Source organism: Ranitomeya imitator, chromosome 5, assembly GCF_032444005.1.
Source record: "Ranitomeya imitator isolate aRanImi1 chromosome 5, aRanImi1.pri, whole genome shotgun sequence".
Taxonomy (NCBI): Eukaryota; Metazoa; Chordata; class Amphibia; order Anura; family Dendrobatidae; genus Ranitomeya; species Ranitomeya imitator.
The window spans coordinates 563,801,644-563,824,274 of record NC_091286.1 but is presented as its reverse complement, the minus strand read 5'-3'; the positions used below and the strand labels follow the sequence as shown (position 1 = coordinate 563,824,274).

Sequence of the window (22,631 nt, the reverse complement as noted above, 5' to 3'; positions counted from 1 at the left end):
CAATCATTCTTGTGACCGGAGGTAGCATTATGCCACCGGTCACAAGAGGCTGCGCTCCGCATCGGCCCTGTACGTCACGTGCGTACGTCACCTGCGTACGCCACTCCAGCGCCGTGCGGGATGCTGCGGTGAAGAAAGTTGCTGGCTGATGGTCTCCATCCTTCGGGTATCAGCGGTGGTCTCAGCAGTGGCGTATCCAGGGGGCCCCGGGCGCAGCCGACAGTGCAGCACTATATGGGGGCCATAACATTTGTGCAGCACTATATGGGGGCCATACTGTTTGTGCTGCTGTATATGGGGCCCATACTGTTTGTGCAGCACTACATGGGGGCCATACTGTTTGTGCTGCTGTATATGGGGCCCATACAGTTTGTGCTGCTGTATATGGGGCCCATACTGTTTGTGCTGCTGTATATGGGGCCCATACTGTTTGTGCTGCTGTATATGGGACCCATACTGTTTGTGCTGCTGTATATGGGGCCCATAATGTTTGTGCTGCAGTATATGGGGCCCATACTGTTTGTGCTGCATTATATGGGGCCATAATGTTTGTGCTGCAGTATATGGGGCCATAATGTTTGTGCTGCAGTATATGGGGCCATAATGTTTGTGCAGCACTATATGGCGCAAGTGTCTGTATGGGGCATTGCCCATCATATGTATCATGGAACCGGCCAGCTGTAATGCCCCATGCAGATGGCCTTGTTATATATATGTATACTACAGTATTGGGTAAAAATGAGTTAATTATATTAGTCCGGCCCTCTAAAACCATCCAAATTTCTCATGCGGCCCCATGGCAAAATTAATTGCCCACCCCTGCTGTAGAGTGCCATATTTGTCATCTGGGGGCGGGCCGGGGGAGGAGAGGAGGCGGCGGCTTCAGCTAGGCCGAAGCTGTGGCCTAAATTCCATGCCTAATGCCCAGAAAGGCTCCAGGCCGGCGCGGAAGTCCGGGAGGGGGTCGGATCTGAAGCAGACGCAGAGGAAGGAGCCATGCCGGAAGTCTCACAGGAGACCCACTTTTCTTCATCTGTAATCCGTCGGGAAAAAAAAAAAAAAAAAAAAAAAAGAGTAAAAAAATCTTAGGTGTGCCTCCTATGCGACACTAAGCAAAAACTGGAGAAGGCTGACGCCGTCCAGGGGTGTATACTGCAGAGGAGGAGCCACGGTTAATCTTTTTCAGATTATGCATAGTGTCGCCTCCAAGTGGACAGCAGCATAACACCCATGGTCCTGTGTCCCCCAATGAGGAGACAAAGTAAGAGTACTTACTAAGTAACCTTTACATTTTTAACAATATTGGAGTTTAATTGAAACCAAACAAAGTTTTTGTTATGAGCTATTCTTGCTTTCCTTTTCACTCCACATTCACACAAGACTGGTTAATAGAGGTAAGACATTAGCGATAGGGAACAACCATACTAAAAGGTCACCTTGACGTTGTTGGATGGCTTTTGTGCTCTTTGATCAAAACACCGTAAGTACCTTTAAATTTTTAACGTTTTGCAGCAAAATGTTCTCTCATGTACTCAACAGTCAGTGTGCTGACGCATTGTGAATGGATATAGTAGTATATTGGTCGCATAGCGTATTTGTGCACCTGTGCATTAATTTAATGTCAAGGGTGAAAAGGTTTTTTTTTTCTTTTCTTCTGTTTCTGTGAGGTCCAGGACACTAAAGGGTATATTCTTACATTGGGTATGTTTCCTTTACCTTCCAGTTCAGAGATTTGTCTTCCATTAGTTCAGCATAGCGCTTCTGCACCTTTTGCTGGAAGGCACTGGTCTCATAACGTTCATTTCCAAAGTCCCCACGTTTAGATGCTGCCTCAGGAGTTATGTTCAAAAAGAGGACAAGATCTGGTTTCGGAAGGCCAACATCAGGCTGCTTACACCAATGTAAAGAAAAATTCTGAAATAAAAAGGATGAAAGAAAAGATCAACATTTTGCTAAAAAAAAAAAAAAAAAAAGAAATATATCAATAAGCTCATATTGCTATTTGTGACAGCTTACTTTGAAGCAATAATCCAATAATTCTTTAGAAGCCAAAAGAAAAATATTGTTATTATTAACAATAAGGTTATTTTCAACTACAAAATCATATATACAAAGATTATGTGAGAAAAGGTAGCAAAGAAATTTCTATTACAGAAGGTAAACAAGAATGGACACTGGCTCTGCATTGGGCCTGGCTGTCAGTCAGGGTCGGGGGTGCAGTTGACTGAACCTGAATGCTGCCGGGGGGAATAAAGTTCATTTTCTCCCCACAGCGTTCAGCAGGTTAGTAACGCTATTGACCTGCAGAGTAACAATATCTGCAGGTTAAGGCCAGCGTCACACTAGCGAGTTTTACGGACGTATGAGCGCATAAAACACGTCCGTAAAACACGCATTACACACGGCCCAATTATTCTCTATGCCCCTGCTCCTATCTGCCGTATTTTACAGCTTTCTACGGCCGTAGAAAATCGCAGCATGCTGCGTTTGTCACCTTATTGCGCAAAAAAAAAAAAAAATCACCAATGAAAGTCAGAAAAATATGGATTACACACGGACCAGCAGTGTGACTTGCGAGAAATACGCAGCGGTGTTAAGGTACCGTCACACTAGACGATATCGCTAGCGATCCGTGACGTTGCAGCGTCCTGGCTAGCGATATCGTCCAGTGTGACAGGCAGCAGCGATCAGGCCCCTGCTGTGCTGTCGCTGGTCGGGGAAAAAAGTCCAGAACTTTGTTTCGTCGCAGGGCCGCGCTTAGTAACCCGATGTTTACCCTGGTTACCATCGTTAAAGTTAAAAAAAACAACCGCTACATACTTACCTACCGCTGTCTGTCCTCGGCGCTCTGCTTCTCTGCTCTGGCTGTGAGCACAGCGGCCGGAAAGCAGAGCGGTGACGTCACCGCTCTGCTTTCCGGCTGCCCGGCGCTCACAGCCAGAGCAGAGAAGCAGAGCGCCGAGGACAGACAGCGGTCCTCTCCAGGCTATTAATATCTGCCCTCAGTCACTGGCTTTACTACTCTGGCGGAGAAAATTGTGCGGGAGCCCACGCCAATTTTTTCCGCCATTTAACCCTTTAATTTAATAGCTAGAACGGCCAAATTTTGCACATACACACTACTAACATTAGTAGTGTGGAATATGCAAAAAAAAAAAAAAAGGGGGATATGAGATGGTTTACTATATGTAACCATGTCTCATATCATGTCGGGTTTAGGAAGGAGATAGCAAAAGCCGGCAATTGAATTACCGGCTTTAAAGCTATCTCGCGCTGGATGAAATATTAATATATATACATATACACACACAGTATATATGTTTTTGTTTTAACACATGGATCCATTGTAAATCCGTATGTTGGTTTTGCAAGCCTGCGAGAAAAACACGCAGTACGGATGCCATACGGATTAAATACGGAGGATGCCATGCGCAAAATACGCTGATACACCCTGCCTACGGAGGAGCTACAGACCACTATTTTGGGGACTTTTATGCGTATTACGGCCGTAATATACGGACCGTATTGTCTTACGCCGAGTGTGACGCCGGCCTAATAGTGGGTTTTTTTTTCTGGTGACAGGTTCCTTTTAATCCCTGCACAGATTCAATCTAAACAATAGTTAACCCCTTTACCCCCCAAGGGTTGTTTGCTTGTTAATGACCGGGCCAATTTTTACAATTCTGACCTCTGTCACTTTATGAGGTTATATCTCTGGAACGCTTCAACGGATCCTGATGATTCTGACAAATTTTTTTTGCGGGACAAGATGACGTTTACAGTGGTACCATTTTTATTTATATCCGTATTTTTGATTGCGTGTTATTCCACTTTTTGCTTGGCGGCATGATAAAAGCGTTGTTTTTTGCCTCTTTTTCACGGTGTTCACTGAAGGGGTTAACTAGAGGGACAGTTTTATAGGTTGGATCGCTACGGGCGCGGCAATACTAAATAGGTGTACTTTTATTGTTTTTTTTTATTTAGATAAAGAAATTTATTTATTGGAACAATGTTTTTTTTTTCCTCTTTATTTAGTAATTATTATTTATTATTTATTTACACATCTGAATATTATGTTATAGGGTCAGATCGCTGATCTGACACTTTGCACAGCACTGTGTCAGATCAGCGATCTGACATGCAGGGCTGTAGGCTTACCAGCGCTTGCTCTGAGCAGGCGCTGGTAAGCCACCTCCCTGCAGAACCCGCGGCCATTTTGGATCCGGGGCCTGCAGGGAGGAGGTAGGAGACCCTTGGAGCAACGCGAGCACATCGCGTTGCTCTGAGGGTCTCAGGGAAGCACGCAGGGAGCCCCCTCCCTGCGCGATGCTTTCCTATACCGCCGGAACACTGGGATCATGTTTGATCGTCAATCGCATATGACGTATTATCCCGTCGGTGGTCATACGGGCCCACCCCACCTCGACGGGATAGTACATCATATGTCAGAAAGGGGGTTAATGGATGTCCGATATTGCCTACAAATGTTTAGACAGATCATTTCATTATTCCAGTAGGTGAGAAGCTTACATGCAAGATTACTGCCTTTAAAATGGGCAGTCTCAAGAACCCAAGAAGGGCTGTATAACCCCTTAGTGACCAGGCCAAATTTGTAAAGTCTGACCAGAGTCATTTTATGTGGTAATAATTCTGGAACGCTTCAAAAAATCCCACTGATTTTGAGATTGTTTTTCCGTGGTACATTATACTTTATGATAATGGTGAATTTAGGTCAATAGGTTATGTGTTTATTTATAAAAAAAATTAAAAAAAAAATAAAAATCAAATTTGACAAAAATGTACAAAAATTAGCAATTTTCAAACTTTGAATGATTATCCCTTTGATCCAGATAATCCTACAACACAAAAACATTAATAAATAACATTTCCCACATGTCTGCTTTAAATCAGCACAATTTGTAAAATAGGGATTTTTGTGTGTACTCACCGTAAAATCCTTTTCTCCGAGCCACTCATTGGGGGACACAGGACCATGGGTTATGCTGCTGTCTCTAGGAGGCTGACACTAAGCTGAGACAAAAAAAGGTTAGCTCCTCCCCTGCAGTATACACCCTCATGCTGGCTTCCAGAGACCCAGTTCAGTGCAAAAGCAGTAGGATAATAAGAACAATATATCAAAAAACATTAGAATATAACCTGTCAAACAACAGTCAAAGACTAAAAAAGATAACAAGCCGTAAGGCTACCAGGGTGGGTGCTGTGTCCCCCAATGAGTGGCTCGGAGAAAAGGATTTTACGGTGAGTACACACAAAAATCCCTATTTCTCCTTCGCCTCATTGGGGGACACAGGACCATGGGACGTCCCAAAGCAGTCCCTGGGAGGGAAACAATACAACCAAGTAACTCCGTGTACCATCTGACTACCAATGCGCAACGGCCGCCTGCAGGATACACCTGCCAAGGGCCGCGTCCGCAGAGGATTGGATGTGAACATTGTAATGCTTTGTGAAGGTATGCAGGCTGGACCACGTTGTGGCCTTGTCTGAATGTGAACTACACGACAACGTTTTTTCACTTAGCACAAAGACGCTGGAACACAAACTATTTATGGCCGCAGAAAGAGAGGTAAATTTGTTTTGGACAAATAATTCTTTGAAGTCCTACATGGAGTGCGGTCGAGTACCGCGAGGACTGCGTGTCATAAAAGAAATGGCTCAATATAAAGATAATGTATCCTTCATTAAAGAGTGGGAGAAAATCTTACTACAATGCTCCCAGGAATTACTCCGCCTCGTGTTGAAGCAAAACATTATTAATTATGAAGCCACTAAAGCCGAACTTACTAAAACTAAAGAAGAATTGAGAACCAGGTTGTCTGACACACAATGGTCAACTATTGACAAAAAACTGGATACAAAACTGGTCATTTTGCAAAATGATATAAAGCAAAGGAAAAGAGACAAATTTATAAGAGACAAAATTGATTTTGAAACAGACAGAATTTTTACTTGGAATAAAGGCAGCCTATCAGAAGGCCATCGCAGATCCCGCAACAAATGGAATCAGAACAAGGGACAAGGACGTAACAAGTCCCTGTTTAAAAAGAACAAAAATAAAAAAGATTACCTTACAACAGACTCAGACTCAAGTGCTACCGAGGATCCTTGTACATCTAAAAACCAAATGCCATTGCCACCAGCATCTATCTCAGGTGTTTCCCCTTTAGACGCAGGACGCGCCGAGGGGGTAGGAGAAATGGCAGAAGAAAATCCAAAAAAAAGGCGGCAAGTTTCGTGGCGGCCAACGAAGTAGCGGTTGTTAATTTAACCCCACGAACCTTGAGTGAAGCACATCTGTCGGTGTTGTCCAAAGGATTGAATTTTTGTATAGCAGAACCATTTAATCTGGTAGATTTTAAAATCGACCTTTTCAAGGCGGTTCGCAAGATCCATTTGTTTAAGTCGTTTTCTGCAGTTAGTAACCATGCCACCCCCCGTGAAGTGTTCCCAGGTGAGTCACCTTGCCATGTGGGTCCCCTGGGCTTTTTTGTCACAGAGGACCCATTTGGTGATGTGCGGGAAGAGACCCGTGACCTTTTGGATTCTATGAGCATTACTCCGGTTTCTGCAAGTCATAAAGATAAAGTAACTGCACCTTTTACTGGAGGTAATAAATCTACCTATATGCCCCCAGTAGCCCCAGGTAATCTTGTAGATGTTTTCCAATCGCAGGTTTTAAAAGATATGGAGGCTTTAATATATGAAAAGCCCATAGAAAACCTTCTTTTAAAGGAAAAACAAGCTTTGGGTGAAATACAGGGCTGGTCTGATGTGATTGTCCGTAGTGCGGATAAAGGTGGCAACGTGGTGCTGCTTACAAGAGAATATTACAAAACAGAGGCATTGAGACAGTTGTCAGATGATACAACGTATTTGAAGCTTAAGGGGGACCCTACGGTAAAATTTAAAAATCTCTTGCGTTCGTTGCTAAGAGATTTTGTGGATAAAAAGGTGTTTTCTTGTAAACAGGCTGAAAAGCTACTACCGGATTTTCCGAGACGCCCACATTGGTATCACATACCGAAATTACACAAATCAGTGGAAGCCCCCCCTGGCCGTCCCATAGTGTCAGGGGTTGGTTCGTTAACTGAGCCTATCTCCTCTTACATCGACTGGCTGCTGCGCCCCCTGTTGTTGGATGTCCCTTCGTTTATTAAAGACACGGGAGACTTTCTGAATGTGATTAAGGATTTTGAATGGCAGGAGTCATATGCTCTGACTTCGATTGATGTCGAAAGTCTTTATACACGTATTCCACAAAAGTTGGGGGTGGAAACAATTAGAAGCATTTTGGAGAATACTCCCACTGGTCATGACACTGTGGAGTTCATTTGTGATGGACTCTCGTTCATTTTAGAACACAATGCTTTTTCTTTTGACGGCCAGTGGTACCTGCAGACGGTGGGTACCGCTATGGGTACCCCCGTCGCATGTACCCTGGCAAACCTCTTTCTTGCGAGGTTTGAGGAGGAATATATTTATTCCAACAAAAACCCATTTCTTCGACATATCAAGCTATATGCTAGGTATGTGGATGACATGTTCATGGTGTGGGATGGGCACCAGGATGCCTTCACGGAGTTCGTGAGGTACCTGGGGACATCCAATACCATGAACATGGGGTTTACCTCGCAATTTGGAGGCACCAACTTGGTCTTTTTGGATGTCCAGTTATGCATTGAGGACGGGGGGATCTCCACTAGAGTATATCGTAAACCCTCGGCATGTAATTCTTTATTACATTATAACAGTGCTCATCCGCCATACATGAAGGGATCTCTGCCCTATAGTCAACTTCTTAGGGTTAAGAGAATCAATAGTGATCCTGCAGGTTTTGCGCAGCAGTCAGTCGATTTGATTGGAAGATTTAAGAAACGTGGGTACCCCCCATCTATTTTAAAAAATGCCTACGATAAAGCAGCAGCCACGGATGTTTCCACCACCTCCAAAAAAAGACAAAAAGAAGAAAAAAAGTTTGTCTTCAGTTTTAAGTTTGGCCCTCTTGACAACCACATCAGAACTGTCATACGTAAAAATTGGTGTATTTTACGTCAAGATACTGACCTCAAAGAAATAATAGATAGGGGACCTCTCTTTGCTAGCCGTCGCAGTACAAACATTAGAGACAGCATAGTCCGCAACCGCTTTGTCACTACCAAAAATAATTGGCTCACAGATAGTATCCCTGAAGGCAACTTCACATGCGGGGGTTGCAACTTCTGCAAGTACCATCATACGGGTAATAGAATTAGAGTAGGTCATATCCAGCACACTGTACGGGACTTTATTTCTTGCAGGACTACCCATGTCGTCTATGTTCTTTTTTGTCCGTGCAGACGCTTCTATATTGGCAAAACCTTCCGCCCACTGTTTGTTCGGATTAGGGAGCATTTTTACTCCATTAGAACAGGGAAAGGAGCTCCAAGGTTAATAGACCATCTACACACTTGCCATGCAGGAGATGCCCAAGTACTAAGATTTGCGGGTTTGGAGCGGGTCTCGTTGCCTGAGGGAGGAGGGGATTTGCGCCGCCTCCTGCTGCGCAGAGAAGCCAGATGGATCCTGCGCGCAGACGCAGCAGGACCATCTGGTTTAAATGACAAAGTCGACATGTCGGTTTTCTTATAAAAGTGTCTCAATCTTGGTTTCTAAAAGCTGTATTCGGTTTATTTGTAGTTCTCAGCATGTGCTATTTTATTATTGTTGTTTTTAATACCATTTTGTTTTAAATGTAACACTGTTTATGTTTGGAGTCCAGGGGGAGGAGTCTGGGATCCAGATGGGTCTATAAAACTCCTTCCTGTTCCACTCAGCATTAGGACCCGTTGAAGTGCCGTAGAGCACGAAACGATCGTTGTCCGTGGCTGACCCTATCCCTCCCTGCTATCCGTTTGTTTATATGTCCTAATAAAGTGATATTCACCGCAACAGGGTAAGTGCGCGCCCACTTTTTCTTTTTTGCCATTTGCAAACCTGCTCCGCTGTTGCCTGGTGCCGGATGGCCCAGGAAGCACCCATCGACCGAGTGGAGTGTGCTCTAATCCCCGCCGGGATAGGACTGCCCCTGACCCAATAGGATTCCTGGATAGCAGATCGGATCCATCTGGCTATCGTGGATTTAGACGCAGCCAAACCCTTTCTGTGACCCACCGGGAGCACGAAAAGGGCGTCCAGAGTATGGAGAGCCTTCTCGACCCTATGTTTGGGCTGCGGACAAAAGGAGGGAAGAATGATGTTCTCGTTAAGGTGGAAAGATGAGACCACCTTTGGAAGAAATGCCGGAGAAGGACGTAGGACTACCTTGTCCTGATGAAAGGCAAGGAAAGGTGCCCGGCAGGATAGAGCGGCGAGCTCTGAAACCCTTCTGATGGACGTCACCGCTACCAGGAAGGCGACCTTCCAAGAGAGGACAGAGAGCGGAACGTCTTGAAGGGGTTCGAACGGAGGTTCCTGGAGAACCCCCAGGACCAAGTTGAGATCCCAGGTCTCCAACGGCATCCTGTAGGGAGGAACAACATGGGAGACTCCCTGAATGAAAGTCTTGACCTGAAGGTTGGTGGCAATCCTACGCTGGAACAGCACGGATAAGGCTGAGATCTGACCTTTAAGAGAGCTCAGGGCCAAACCGGAATCCAGACCAGACTGAAGGAAATTCAGGATACAAGGTATAGAGAACACGAGCGGAGGGTGCCCTCGGAGCCTGCACCATGAGAAGGTCTTCCAGACGCGGTGGTAGATAGAGGCGGAAGACGCCTTGCGAGCACTTAACATGGTGGGGATGACCTGCTGAGAGAAACCGGCACGAGTTAGAATCCAGGTTTCAACAGCCACGCCGTTAAACGTAGGGCCCCTGAGCTCTGATGGTAAATCGGTCCTTGGCGAAGTAGGTCTGGACGGTCTGGCAACCGCAAGGGAACGTCGGCTACGAGCTGGACGAGTTCCGCGTACCACGCGCGACGAGGCCAGTCTGGAGCGACCAGAATGACCGGAACTCCCTCCGTCTTGATCTTTCGGATTACCTTCGGCAGTAAGGGAAGGGGAGGGAACACGTATGGGAGCTGAAACTGATGCCACGGAGAAATCAGCGCGTCCACTCCTATGGCCTTGGGATCCCGAGAACATGCAATGAAGTTGTGGACCTTGGCGTTCAATCTGGACGCCATCAGATCCACGTCCGGGGTGCCCCAACGAAGACAGATCTGTTGGAAAACCTCTGGGTGGAGTTCCCACTCCCCCGAGGCAAGACCCTGGCGGCTCAGGAAGTCCGCCGCCCAGTTCTCGACTCCCGGGATGTGCACCGCGGAGATGGAGTGGTTGGTTTCGGCCCAACGAAGGATGAGGGAGACTTCCCGCATCGCTGCCCTGCTGCGGGTACCCCCCTGGTGGTTGATGTAAGCCACCGCCGTGACGTTGTCCGATTGGACTCGTATTGGGTGACCCGCGAGCAGAGCGTGGAAGTGACTCAGTGCAAGTCTTATAGCACGAATCTCTAGAATGTTGATGGGGAGTCTGGATTCCCGAACAGTCCAACGGCCCTGGGCAGAGTGGTAAAGAAACACCGCCCCCCAGCCAAGAAGACTGGCGTCGGTGGTCACCACTAACCAGCGGATCGGAAGGAAGGACTTCCCCTGGCGAAGAGATGGGCCCAGGGTCCACCAAACGAGAGATTGTCTGACCCTTGGGGACGGGACAAGGGTGGTCGAGAGAAAAAAAAGACTCCTGTCCCAGTTGTCCAGCAGAGCCTGTTGCAAGGGGCGAAGATGGAGTTGAGCAAAGGGAACCGCTTCGATTGCCGCAACCATCTTTCCCAGGATCTTCATGGCGAACCGAATGGTTCACGGGCGAGAATGGCAGAGTGTACGGGCCCCCTGTTGGAGCGCTTGGGCCTTGGACCGAGGAAGCAAGACCAGCCCCCTTGAAGTGTCCAGGATCATTCCCAGAAAGGAGATCAGCCAGCCCAGGCGCGAAAGAGAATCCAGGGTAATGTGGACGCTTGACTCGCAGGCTTGGAAAGACGGGCCCTTTATGAGGAGGTCGTCTAAGTACGGTAACACGACGACTCCTCGAGAGTGAAGAATGGCCATGACAGCCGCCATGACCTTGGTGAATACCCTGGGCGCCGTGGCGAGGCCGAAGGGTAGGGCCGTGAACTGGAAGTGATCCTCCAGAATGGCAAAGCGGAGGAACCTCTGATGAGGCGGGAAAATCGGGATGTGAAGATAGGCATCCTTGATGTCTATCGAGGCCAAGAATTCCCCTCTTTCCATGGAAGAGATGACCGATCTGAGCGATTCCATCCTGAAGTGCCGGACTCTTACGCACTTGTTCAGGAGCTTCAGATCCAAAATGGGACGCACTTTCCCGTCCTTCTTTGGCACGACGAAGAGGTTTGAGTAGAAGCCTTTGAACTTCTCGTGTTCCGGGACCGGAACAATGACCCCGCTCTGGCGGAGGGAGTGGATGGCGCAAAGAAGGGCGCGAGACTGAGCTCCCGAACTGGGGAGACGAGAGGGGAAAAACCGAGTTGGAGGAGAAGAGGAGAACTCTATCTTGTAGCCAGACGATACCAGATCCCTGACCCATTCGTCGTGAACGACGGAGAGCCAGGCTTGCTGAAAAAGGAGTAGACGTCCGCCTACTCTGATGGTATCGACTGGCGCCGTTCCCAAGTCATTGAGACGGGAATCTGGGGGGTCTCGAACCTCTGGTTCTGGGCTGCCTCGGTTTCCCGCTCCAGGAAGGATTAGGCCTGAAGGATGGACGAGCGTCTCTGTCTGTGCGAGCGGAACGGTCTGATCTGGGAAGACCGGAGGGATTGGACCAGGCTGGGCTGGTACGAAAAGGCCGAAAACGAAAGTAAGGCTGGCGCTGGAAGGCCGCCTTGGGCCTCTGTTGGGGAAGAAACTTGCTCTTTCCCCCTGTGGCGTCGGAAATAAACTGGTCAAGCTTTTCGCCGAAAAGACGCCCGCTTTGAAAAGGGAGAGAGATCAGGGATTTTTTAGAGGAAGAATCTGCGCGCCAATCTCTGAGCCAAAGAGCCCTTCTAATAGCGATGGCGTTGGAAGCCGCCGATGCTGCGCAATTCGCCGCGTCGAGGGATGCGAACATCACATAATCACTGGCCATGGCTAACTGCTTAGCTAGGTCCGCCATTTCAGAGGGGAGATCCTGCTCATTAATGGATTTCGCTAGAGCATCCGCCCAGGAAACCATAGCCTTGGTCACCCAAGCCGCGGCGAAGGAGGGAGACAGGGAAGAGCCAGAGGCTTCGTACACTGACCGAGCTAGGGAGTCTATCTGGCGTTCAGTGGGGCTCTTAATTGAAGCGCCCTCCGGGACTGAAAGAAGAGTTTTAGAAGCCAGGCGCGAGACCGGCGGATCTACAGTAGGGGGATCCGTCCAGTCTTTCACGAGATCAGCTGAGAAGGGATACTTGGAAACCAAGTCCTTCTTACCCGTGAAGCGCTTGTCTGGGCGCTCCCTGTGACGCCTGACTATATCCAGGAAGGCTGGATGAGAGGCAAAAGATTTGTGAGAACGTTTGGTTCTGGAAAAGGAGACCGCGTGTTCCGGAGCGGAATTAGAGTCGTCATCCACCTTAAGTGCGTGATTGACTGCTACAATGAGGGAGTCAACCGTAGCTCTGAACTCCGGAGCCTCCGGGTCCAAAGATATCTCGGACTCATGTTCAGAGTCGTGAACGCTGCGAGCCCCCAAAGAGGGAGAGCGAGAGGTGGAGCTGCCAGAGTCTGAGTGGCGAGGTGAACGCTCAGGAGAGGTAGTACGGATCCGTTTTCTGGATGACCGTGCCTCTTTAAGAGGAGAGCGGCCCCTGCTGGCCGACGATTCCCCTGCTATGGAGGGATCTCTTAACACCTGTAACGGATTGCCTCGTTCCCCGGGAGGATTTTGAATGGATTTGATGGCGTTAGCTAAAAAATCCACGGACTGTGAAAGCGAGGCGACCCACGGGGGGGGACTAGGTACACCGGAGTCGGTGGCGGTGGAGGGCTCCTGGGCACATGGAGCATCGCAGGCAGAGCAGAGGGGAGAGCTTTGAGGCCTGGAGAGGGCGGCGCTGCAGAAGAGAGCTAACGATGTCTCCTTACCCCGGTCCTGTGTCCCGCTGTCCAGGGAAGACGAACTGCGAAGAATTCCCCTCTGAGAAGTGAAAGCCGGCTGCACGTGGGCCACTGACACACCGGAGATGCGACAGGCAGGAGCTGCGGCGCTGTAGTGAGGGACCAAGATGGCCGCCGAGATCAGGAGAGAGATCTCGGCGGCTGCGAGAAGCGCCAGGACCGGGGGGCGGCGCCGCTGTGACGTGCAGGAGTGGGCGGAGCCCAACGGCGGCGACCAGCGGCTAGGCCGAAGCCGGGGGCTAAATTTGCAGCCTCGGCCCGGCGCAAGAGCCGAAAAAAACGGGGACACCGCCCCCCAATGAGCGGTATCAGCCTGCCGATGTGCCAGAAGTTTGAGGAGCCCTCCGAACCGCCGGCGACCCCCCCCAATCCCCCCACAGGACACTTACCCTGATCTGGAGGTGAGAGGGTGCCTTGGAATAGGGATGGTGCAGGGGTTGGGAAGCCTCTATCCACCGGCCCCCGATGGGGGGTGGAGAGGAACCGTCCACCACCTGAGTCACGCAGAGCATTGGTGATGCAGTGTGGTCTGCACGGACGCCACGGGGATAGGACCACTGTACAGCCGAGGGTAGAACCTGGTGGACAGGGCAGATGTCCGGCAATAAAAAGGCCTGGCTGCAGAGGAGGATACTGGAGGTAAAACACCAGTGCTCGTCTGTATAAAAAAGGGGGAGATCGGGGCCCTTTTAGGGGAGAAACCGTCGCCCAAAAAAGGTCAGCTCAGGCAGTGGCTCCCACGTCGCAGGAGAGGATACGGTGAGGTGAAACTCCCGTGCTCGCCTGTTGTTGGTTCGGGGGAGATCGGACCTTAGAAGAATCCGTCGCCCCCTTCGTCCGGAATAGATTGAAAATGAAAAAAAAAAAAAAAAAAAAGAAAATCCATGAGGATTAAAAATCAATGTGCCTCCTACGGACACTAAGCTTAAACTGGGTCTCTGGAAGCCAGCATGAGGGTGTATACTGCAGGGGAGGAGCTAACCTTTTTTTGTCTCAGCTTAGTGTCAGCCTCCTAGAGACAGCAGCATAACCCATGGTCCTGTGTCCCCCAATGAGGCGAAGGAGAAATGTTATTTTATGAGGTATAAAAATGCAGCAGCAATATTTCATTTTTTCATGGAAATTTACAAAATGTACCGTGTTTTTTTTTTTTTTTTTTTGGGGCCTATCCAGGTTTGAAGTGGCATTAGAGGTCCTACAGTACAGACCAAAAGTTTGGACACACCTCATTTAAAGATTTTTCTGTATTTTCATGACTATGAAAATTGTACATTCACACTGAAGGCATCAAAACTATGAATTAACACATGTGGAATTATATACTTAACAAAAAAGTGTGAAACAACTGAAATTATGCCTTATATTCTAGGTTCTTCAGAGTAGCCACCTTTTGCTTTGATGACTGCTTTGCACTCTTGGCATTCTCTTGATGAGCTTCAAGAGGTAGTCACCGGGAATGGTTTTCCAACAATCTTGAAGGAGTTCCCAGAGATGCTTAGCACTTGTTGGCCCTTTTGCCTTCACTCTGCAGTCCAACTCACCTCAAACCATCTCGATTGGGTTCAGGTCTGGTGACTGTGGAGGCCAGGTCATCTGGCGTAGCACCCCATCACTCTCCTTCTTGGTCAAATAGCCCTTTCACAGCCTGGAGGTGTGTTTGGGGTCATTGTCCTGTTGAAAAATAAATGATGGTCCAACTAAATGCAAACCGGATGGAATAGCATGCCGCTGCAAGATGATGTGGTAGCAATGCTGGTTCAGTATGCCTTCAATTTTGAATAAATCCCCAACAGTGTCACCAGCAAAGCACCCCCACACCATCACACCTCCTCCTCCATGCTTCACGGTGGGAACCAGGCATGTAGAGTCCATCCGTTCACCTTTTCTGCATTGCACAAAGACACGGTGGTTGGAACCAAAGATCTCAAATTTGGACTCATCAGACCAAAGCACAGATTTCCACTGGTCTAATGTTCATTCCTTGTGTTCTTTAGCCCAAACAAGTCTCTTCTGCTTGTTGCCTGTCCTTAGCAGTGGTTTCCTAGCAGCTATTTTACCATGAAGGCCTGATGCACAAAGTCTCCTCTTAACAGTTGTTGTAGAGATGTGTCTGCTGCTAGAACTGTGTGGCATTGACCTGGTCTCTAATCTGAGCTGCTATTAACCTGCGATTTCTGAGGCTGGTGACTCGGATAAACTTATCCTCAGAAGCAGAGGTGACTCTTGGTCTTCCTTTACTGGGGCGGCCCTCATGTGAGCGTTTCTTTGTAGCGCTTGATGGTTTTTGCAACTGAACTTGGGGACACTTTCAAAGTTTTCCCAATTTTTCGGACTGACTGACCTTCATTTCTTAAAGTAATGATGGCCACTCGTTTTTCTTTACATAGAATTTGTATTATGGCAAGAAAAAAAGCAGCTAACAGTCTATTCAGTAGGACTATCAGCTGTGTATCCACCAGACTTCTGCACAACACAACTGATGATCCCAACCCCACTTATTAAACCTGACAGGGCACACCTGTGAAGTGAACACTATTCCTGGTGACTAGCTCTTGAAGCTCAAGAGAATGCCAAGAGTGTGCAAAGGTGAGGTGACGCAGCGGCCCGGGATCCAAGGTAAGCAGCAGAGCTGGGTGAATCGTGGCTTTATTGGTGGCGGCGGCCATCTTCCTGAGGCCGCGTGTGCGCAGATGAAGTGCTCTGCTTCCCGGGGCTTCAGGAAAATGGCAGCAGGAGGCTGTGCGTGCGCAGATGGAGATTGCGGCGGCCATTTTCCTGAAGCCGAGTTAGCAGATTTAGATCTCGGCTTCAGGAAAAAGGCCGCCGCGACCTCCATCTGCGGTCGGAAGATGGCGGCCGCCGCCACCGATAATGCAATGAATCACCCGGCTCTGCTGCTACCCGGCTGCTGCGTCACCTCACCTGTGGTGAGCCATACCGCTCATTGCGCCTCATCATCCCCGCACCTCTGCCGCCGCCACACCACTGCCGGTAAGCCTGCATTCCAACTATAAGACGCACCCCCCATTTCTTGGGGAAAAAGTGCATCTTGTAGTCCGAAAAATATGGTATATATACGTTACATTACCTCTTTTGAGCTTGTGAATGCAACACCAGAAAATGCATATCTATCCACCACAAGAGTGACTCCGCTGCGCAGTTTCTCTTTTATTAGTGGACTGTAAAACAGGAAGCAAAAAGAATTAAAATACATAGGCGTCATCTTCAGGACTTCAAAACTGCAAGTTACAAGTCTGCGAACAGACATCCTGAACATCTAAGAAAGCCAACTGATGAACGCCTGCTCTGGTGCAGTTGTGCATATTTCTTTTTCTAATATGAAACCCAAAAACATTACTAAATTCAGAAAAGCTAGCACATACGGTAATTGGTGCAACTGATTTTCAGGAGTGCTCTAAGCTGTTATTCTGTGTAGAAGGCGTTAATTGGGAGGAATTGGAAAAAAGCACTTGTATATTAGAAAGGTGCATGACGTCATTCACAACAATTCAGCTTTAGTTAAAGGGATTTTCCCAAAAACAAAGGACATTTGACTCAATAGATCTTGGAATATAGGGATTTTTGTGTACTCACCGTAAAATCCTTTTCTCCGAGCCATTCATTGGGGGACACAGACCGTGGGTGTATGCTGCTGCCAATAGGAGGCTGACACTAAGTGATACAAAAAAAAAAAAAAAAAAAATTTGCTCCTCCACTGCAGTATACACCCTCCTGCTAGCTCTTAGCTAACCAGTTCGGTGCAAAAGCAGTAGGAGATCAATAACAATATATGAGCGTATAGCATGTCATATTCTAAAAAACAAGCATAAGCTAATAACAGGGTGGGAGCTGTGTTTCCCAATGAATGGCTCGGAGAAAAGGATTTTACGGTGAGTACACAAAAATCCCTATTTCTCCTTCGCCTCATTGGGGGACACAGACCGTGGGACGTCCCAAAGCAGTCCCTGGGTGGGGACAACAATAGATCAGGCCCTGTGTAACCACTACTTACAAGTGCGCCACCGCGGCCTGCAGAGTCCGCCTGCCCAGACTCACATCTGTGGAAGTGTGGGAATTATAGTGCTTCAAGAATGCATGCGGACTGGACGAATCCGCAAGCTTGCAGGCGTGCCTTGCTGACGCCTGGTGCCTAGAACCCTTGATAGGCTGACATCTAGCACGGAAGGACTCCTGGATGGTGAAAAGAATTCACCATGTTATCATGGTCGATGAAACGGCTAAACCCTTCCTGAAAATGTCAGGAAGCCTTCCTCTACCGTCAGGAAGCCCAAATAAAACGTCCAACCTTCAGAAGGACGCCGTCCTCAAGACGTACCTACTCAGAGCACTCACTTCGTCCAGAATATGGGGGATCTTATTCCATTTTGTGGACTGGAGCCAAAAGAGATGAGGGAAGAACTATGCCCTCATAACAGTGGTAATACAGTACCACCTTGGTAACAAGGGATGGAGATGGCCTGAGGACAACCTTGCCTCGAAGGTAATAAGGGAAAAAAGTCTGAAAGACCAGAGAAGCTAGCTCCGAAGACTCGTCAGAGTGAGAATATCGCAGAGGAGAACGGGACGACTTTCCCTGATAGTAAAGTCTGCCTGGATGAAAAAAGGAGCCTACTGTAAGGCTCCTAGGAATAATAAGGTCCCAATGATCTAACGGTATGCGATAGGGAAGAACTACGTGTGAATACTCCCTGTGAGAAAGTCCCTACTTGCAGTTGTGCTGCGATAAGGCGAGAAGATACTAGCTCCGCAAACAAAAAACGGACGTGGTCAGTGCGGATCTCTGAGGATCAATGGGGCCCCTTTCTGCTTCCGAAAGGCTTTCGGAAGCAGTGGAAGGGGAGTTATGGAAACTGGTACCACGGCAGAACCAGAGCATGGAGAGCGATGACTCTTGGATCTCGAGGCCGAACCACGAACTCGAATACATTGGCCTTCAGTCTGGATGTCATCCCACCTACAACTGGAGAGCTCCAGTAAGGACAGATCTGATGGAAGACTTCGGGGTGAAGTTCCCACTGACTTGAGGCGGAACCCTGACGGCTGAATTTGTTTGCCGTTCAGAGTTCTACTTCTGGGATATATACTGCCGAGATCACCGAATAATAGACTTCGGCCCATCAGAGAAAGTGAGGTACCTCGGTCATGGCGCCTGACCGTGGGTACCTGCTAGATGACTGACGTAAGGCACCGCCGTGGCATTATCCAATTGAATTCGGATAGGGAGACCCGCCAGAAGGCAGTGGACCTGCTGTAAGACTACCGTTCGGATCTCCAGAATAATGATGGGGAGAAGAAGACTGGCATTGGTAGTTACTAATAACCATTGAACCGGGAGAAAGGCCCTTGATGAAGAAGGAGCTCAGAGACTATTGTCTGAAAGTCTGTTTGACTTGCTGAAAACGAGCGGAGCAAAGGAAACCGCTTCCATTGTCGTCACCATTTTTCCTCAGAACTCTCTTAGCAAATCGAATGAAATGAGGGGGTGAGTAATCAAGTCCTCAGAACTCTCCTTGCGCGAGCTCCCTGTTGCAGGGCCATGACCTTGTCTCGAGGAAGAATTACCATCTTTCTAGAAGTGTGCAGGATCATCCTCAAAAAGGATATCTGCTGGGCTGGAAATGAGGAGAACTTGTCTAAGTGTAGCTGCCAGCCCAGGAGAGAATGTATCGCAAGAGATATAGACGACTCAGCGTAGTCCTGGAAGGGCGGCTAGACAGACCAAACAGGGCAGGACGAGCACGCCTCTAGAGTGCAAGAGAAACATGACATCCGCCATGACCCGAGCGAACACTCTGGGTGCGGAAGCAAGGCCGAAGGACAAGGTTGTGACTTGAAAATGCTGTTGACGAATGGAAAGGCGAAGGAATTTTTGCAGAGGGCAAGCAACCCGAATGTCGATGGATGCCGGAAACTGCACCTTTTTCTGTTGAAGTAATGGCTGAGCGGAGGAACTCCATCCAAAGAAGGAGGACCATGTCAAAGGTTGTTAGAAGTTTGAGGTCCAGGGTTGATCTTACTTTTCGTTCCCCTGTTTGGAACCAAGATCCCTTAGATCTAGACTGTGCTGGACAATCCTTATACAATCCTTTGTCAGACTCCCGCTCAAAGGATTTGATTGGCCAGTTGTTGCTGGTGTGAATCAAGGTAGTTAAGGTCTCCAGCCAGGAGACCATTGCTCTAGCAATCCATGCGGCCGCTAGGGAGGATAGAGCGCTGGACCCGAAGCCGCAAGACGGAACGAACCAGATTTGCTATCTGACAGTCCGTGGTATTTTTAATTGATGACCCATCAGGTAGGGATACTGGTAGGTATACCACAGGAGATTCTACCCGGTTAATCTGCCCCATGGCAGAATGTGCGGCTGCATCCAGCAGGTCATAGTCTCTTGCCATCTCCTCTTTTCACGGTGCAGAGATAAAAATTAGGAACCCTCGATCCATCAACCTCTTAACAGGGAAGTGGAGAGGAATTGTCCGCCTTCTTGCATCCTCCACTAAATAGTGGTGATGCAGAGAGGGGAGCTCGTACGCCAAAAAAGGGTGCCTCTATATGTCCACAGAGTTCAGGTCTCCAGGTGGACAGGACAGGTTGTCTGACGTTAGGCCTGGATGCAGAAGAGGAAACATGGAGACGACACACTCCGTGTGCTCGTCTGTTGATGGTGTTGGGAGATCGGTGCCCTTTAAAGGACCCGTCGCCCTTAAAAAAAAAAAAAAAACAGGCCAGGCATGGCATCCCACGTAGAGGCTTCTGTCCAGTGAATCGCTTATCCGAATTGAATGGCAAATGCTCTCGAGGGAGTTTAGTCTCTGAAGCTCTGGCAAGCTCAGGCAATATCCAATCCATATTCAGAGCCTTGTTGTCATCAAATCATTGGTGAGGGTGCAGGAAACGAAAAACTTCCGTTTTCTAGATGCCTGTATGTTTCTAGACGCCTGCACGTTTCTAGAATACTTGCGGCCCCTGCTAGCCGACGGCTCCCATGTAGGATAGGGACCATGTATATTGGTCCTGCGAGCACTCCAAACACAGAGGGAACACAGAGGGATTCAATCTCTTGGTCCGAGAACCATGGATTGGTCAGTGAAGAAGTCCACTGAGGGGAACTAGAGGATAAAGCTGGGGTCGGCGGCGGAGGGCTCCTCGGACTGATCAAGCGCCTTTAAGACCAGGGAATACTGGTCATGCGCCTTTAAGACCAGAGAATACTGGTCGTGCACCTTTAAGACCAGAGAATACTGGTCGTGCACCTTTAAGACCAGAGAATACTGGTCGTGCACCTTTAAGACCAGAGAATACTGGTCGTGCGCCTTTAAGACCAGAGAATACTGGTCATGCACCTTTAAGACCAGGGAATACTGGTCATGCGCCTTTAAGACCAGGGAATACTGGTCATCAGCCTTTAAGACCAGGTACTTCCTTACCCGGGTACTGATGTAGAGTCGATGTGCCCCTTTAATGCAAAAATACTGTCACCCCAGTGTGAGCTGGCCGGGTGGACCAAGATGGCCACCGGGAGCTGCAGAGTTGCTAAAATCTCGCAGAGAGCGAGAAGCGCCAATTTGGGGGGGAGGAGCCACAGACACGATGTTGAATAGGCCTAAGCCGGGGCCTAAATTTCTGTAGCCGGCGGACGTCACCAGTGGGTCGTTCCAGGCAGGACTTCCAGGATGCGGCCTACAAATCGGCTGAAGCCGGGGACTAAATTTTTGCAGCCATCCAGAGCGTTACCTCAGAGAGGTGGGCCACAGGGAAGTGGCTGCGGCTGCCTGTCAGCATGTGGATATCCCACTGAAGATGGATCCACTCACCATTGATGCGCGTCCCGGCATGGAGCCGCCGCGGATGTGGGTTTCAGCGCTGTTCTGTGCAGCGTGGACGGTGCAGGGATAAGCCTCAATCCATCATACCTTTGTTAGGGAGGTGGAGAGGAACCGTCCGCCTCCTTGTGCCATCCGCTTTCACAGTGGTGGGACAGTGGGGGCTGCTCGGACGCCATAGAGAGGGGCCTCTGTACAGCCACGGAGTTCAGTCCGGGTGGACAGGGCCAGTTGTCCGGCATTAGGCCTGGTTCCAGGAGAGGATACATGGAGGCGACACTCCATGTGGTCGTCTGCTGCTGGTGTGGGGAGATCGGGACCATGAAAGGAACCGTCGCCCCTGAAGTGAGCTCAGGCATGGCTTCCCACGTCGCAGGAGAGGGTACGGGGAGGTATACTCGCCGTGCTCGCCTGTTGATGGTTCGGGGGAGATCGGAACCTTGAAAGGAACCGTCGCCCCCTTCACTCCGTTAATTAAAAAATAAAAATTTACAGAAAAGTAAACAAAATAAAAACGTTGGGGTCTGAAACAGACCCATGTGCCTCCTACAGACACTAAGCAAGAACTGGTTAGCTGAGAGCCAGCAGGAGGGTGTATACTGCAGGGGAGGAGCCGAGAGCCAGCAGGAGGGTGTATACTGCAGGGGAGGAGCTGAGAGCCAGCAGGAGGGTGTATACTGCAGGGGAGGAGCTGAGAGCCAGCAGGAGGGTGTATACTGCAGGGGAGGAGCCGAGAGCCAGCAGGAGGGTGTATACTGCAGGGGAGGAGCCGAGAGCCAGCAGGAGGGTGTATACTGCAGGGGAGGAGCCGAGAGCCAGCAGGAGGGCGTATACTGCAGGGGAGGAGCCGAGAGCCAGCAGGAGGGCGTATACTGCAGGGGAGGAGCCGAGAGCCAGCAGGAGGGCGTATACTGCAGGGGAGGAGCCGAGAGCCAGCAGGAGGGCGTATACTGCAGGGGAGGAGCTGAGAGCCAGCAGGAGGGCGTATACTGCAGGGGAGGAGCTGAGAGCCAGCAGGAGGGTGTATACTGCAGGGGAGGAGCCGAGAGCCAGCAGGAGGGTGTATACTGCAGGGGAGGAGCCGAGAGCCAGCAGGAGGGCGTATACTGCAGGGGAGGAGCTGAGAGCCAGCAGGAGGGTGTATACTGCAGGGGAGGAGCTAACTTTTTTTTTTTTGTATCACTTAGTGTCAGCCTCCTATTGGCAGCAGCATACACCCACGGTCTGTGTCCCCCAATGAGGCGAAGGAGAAAATAACAATTTCCATAACCGAATGTATACTTTTGCACTCTCCCCTACCCAGGAGCTGTGTTATGATTAGACCATGTTCCTGTACGGTCAGACATGGCCATTACACAGTACACAGCAGGGGCACATTTATAAGATTATCTCAGCACAGGGACATTTTTTTCTAAAAACATTCTATTTTGTTAATTATTTTTATTCCAAGATCTATTGATTATAATGTACTTTGTTTGTTGTGCAACCCTTTTAATGAGGGCAGAATAACTTAAACTATATATTCCCAGGAGTAAATTGCATAACCATGCAAAGCACAATACAGCTGCCCCATTATGCATACATGTGCAAAAATATGAAAACTTTTCCACAACTCTTTTCCAGAAG

The 22,631-nt window shown here is 49.0% G+C and overlaps 1 protein-coding gene across 1 annotated transcript in view; it reads right to left on the bottom strand.

Annotated features, from left to right (window-relative positions):
- The window catches only part of DTYMK (deoxythymidylate kinase), a 35,953-nt gene that overhangs the window by 10,331 nt on the left and 2,991 nt on the right, over positions 1-22,631 (bottom strand). The window contains exons 3-4 of the mRNA XM_069727706.1: positions 16,252-16,342; positions 1,717-1,914 (exon numbers count right to left, since the gene is read on the bottom strand). Of these exons, the coding sequence (XP_069583807.1) occupies positions 1,717-1,914; positions 16,252-16,342 (289 nt within the window). The remainder of the gene's footprint in view (positions 1-1,716; positions 1,915-16,251; positions 16,343-22,631) is intronic.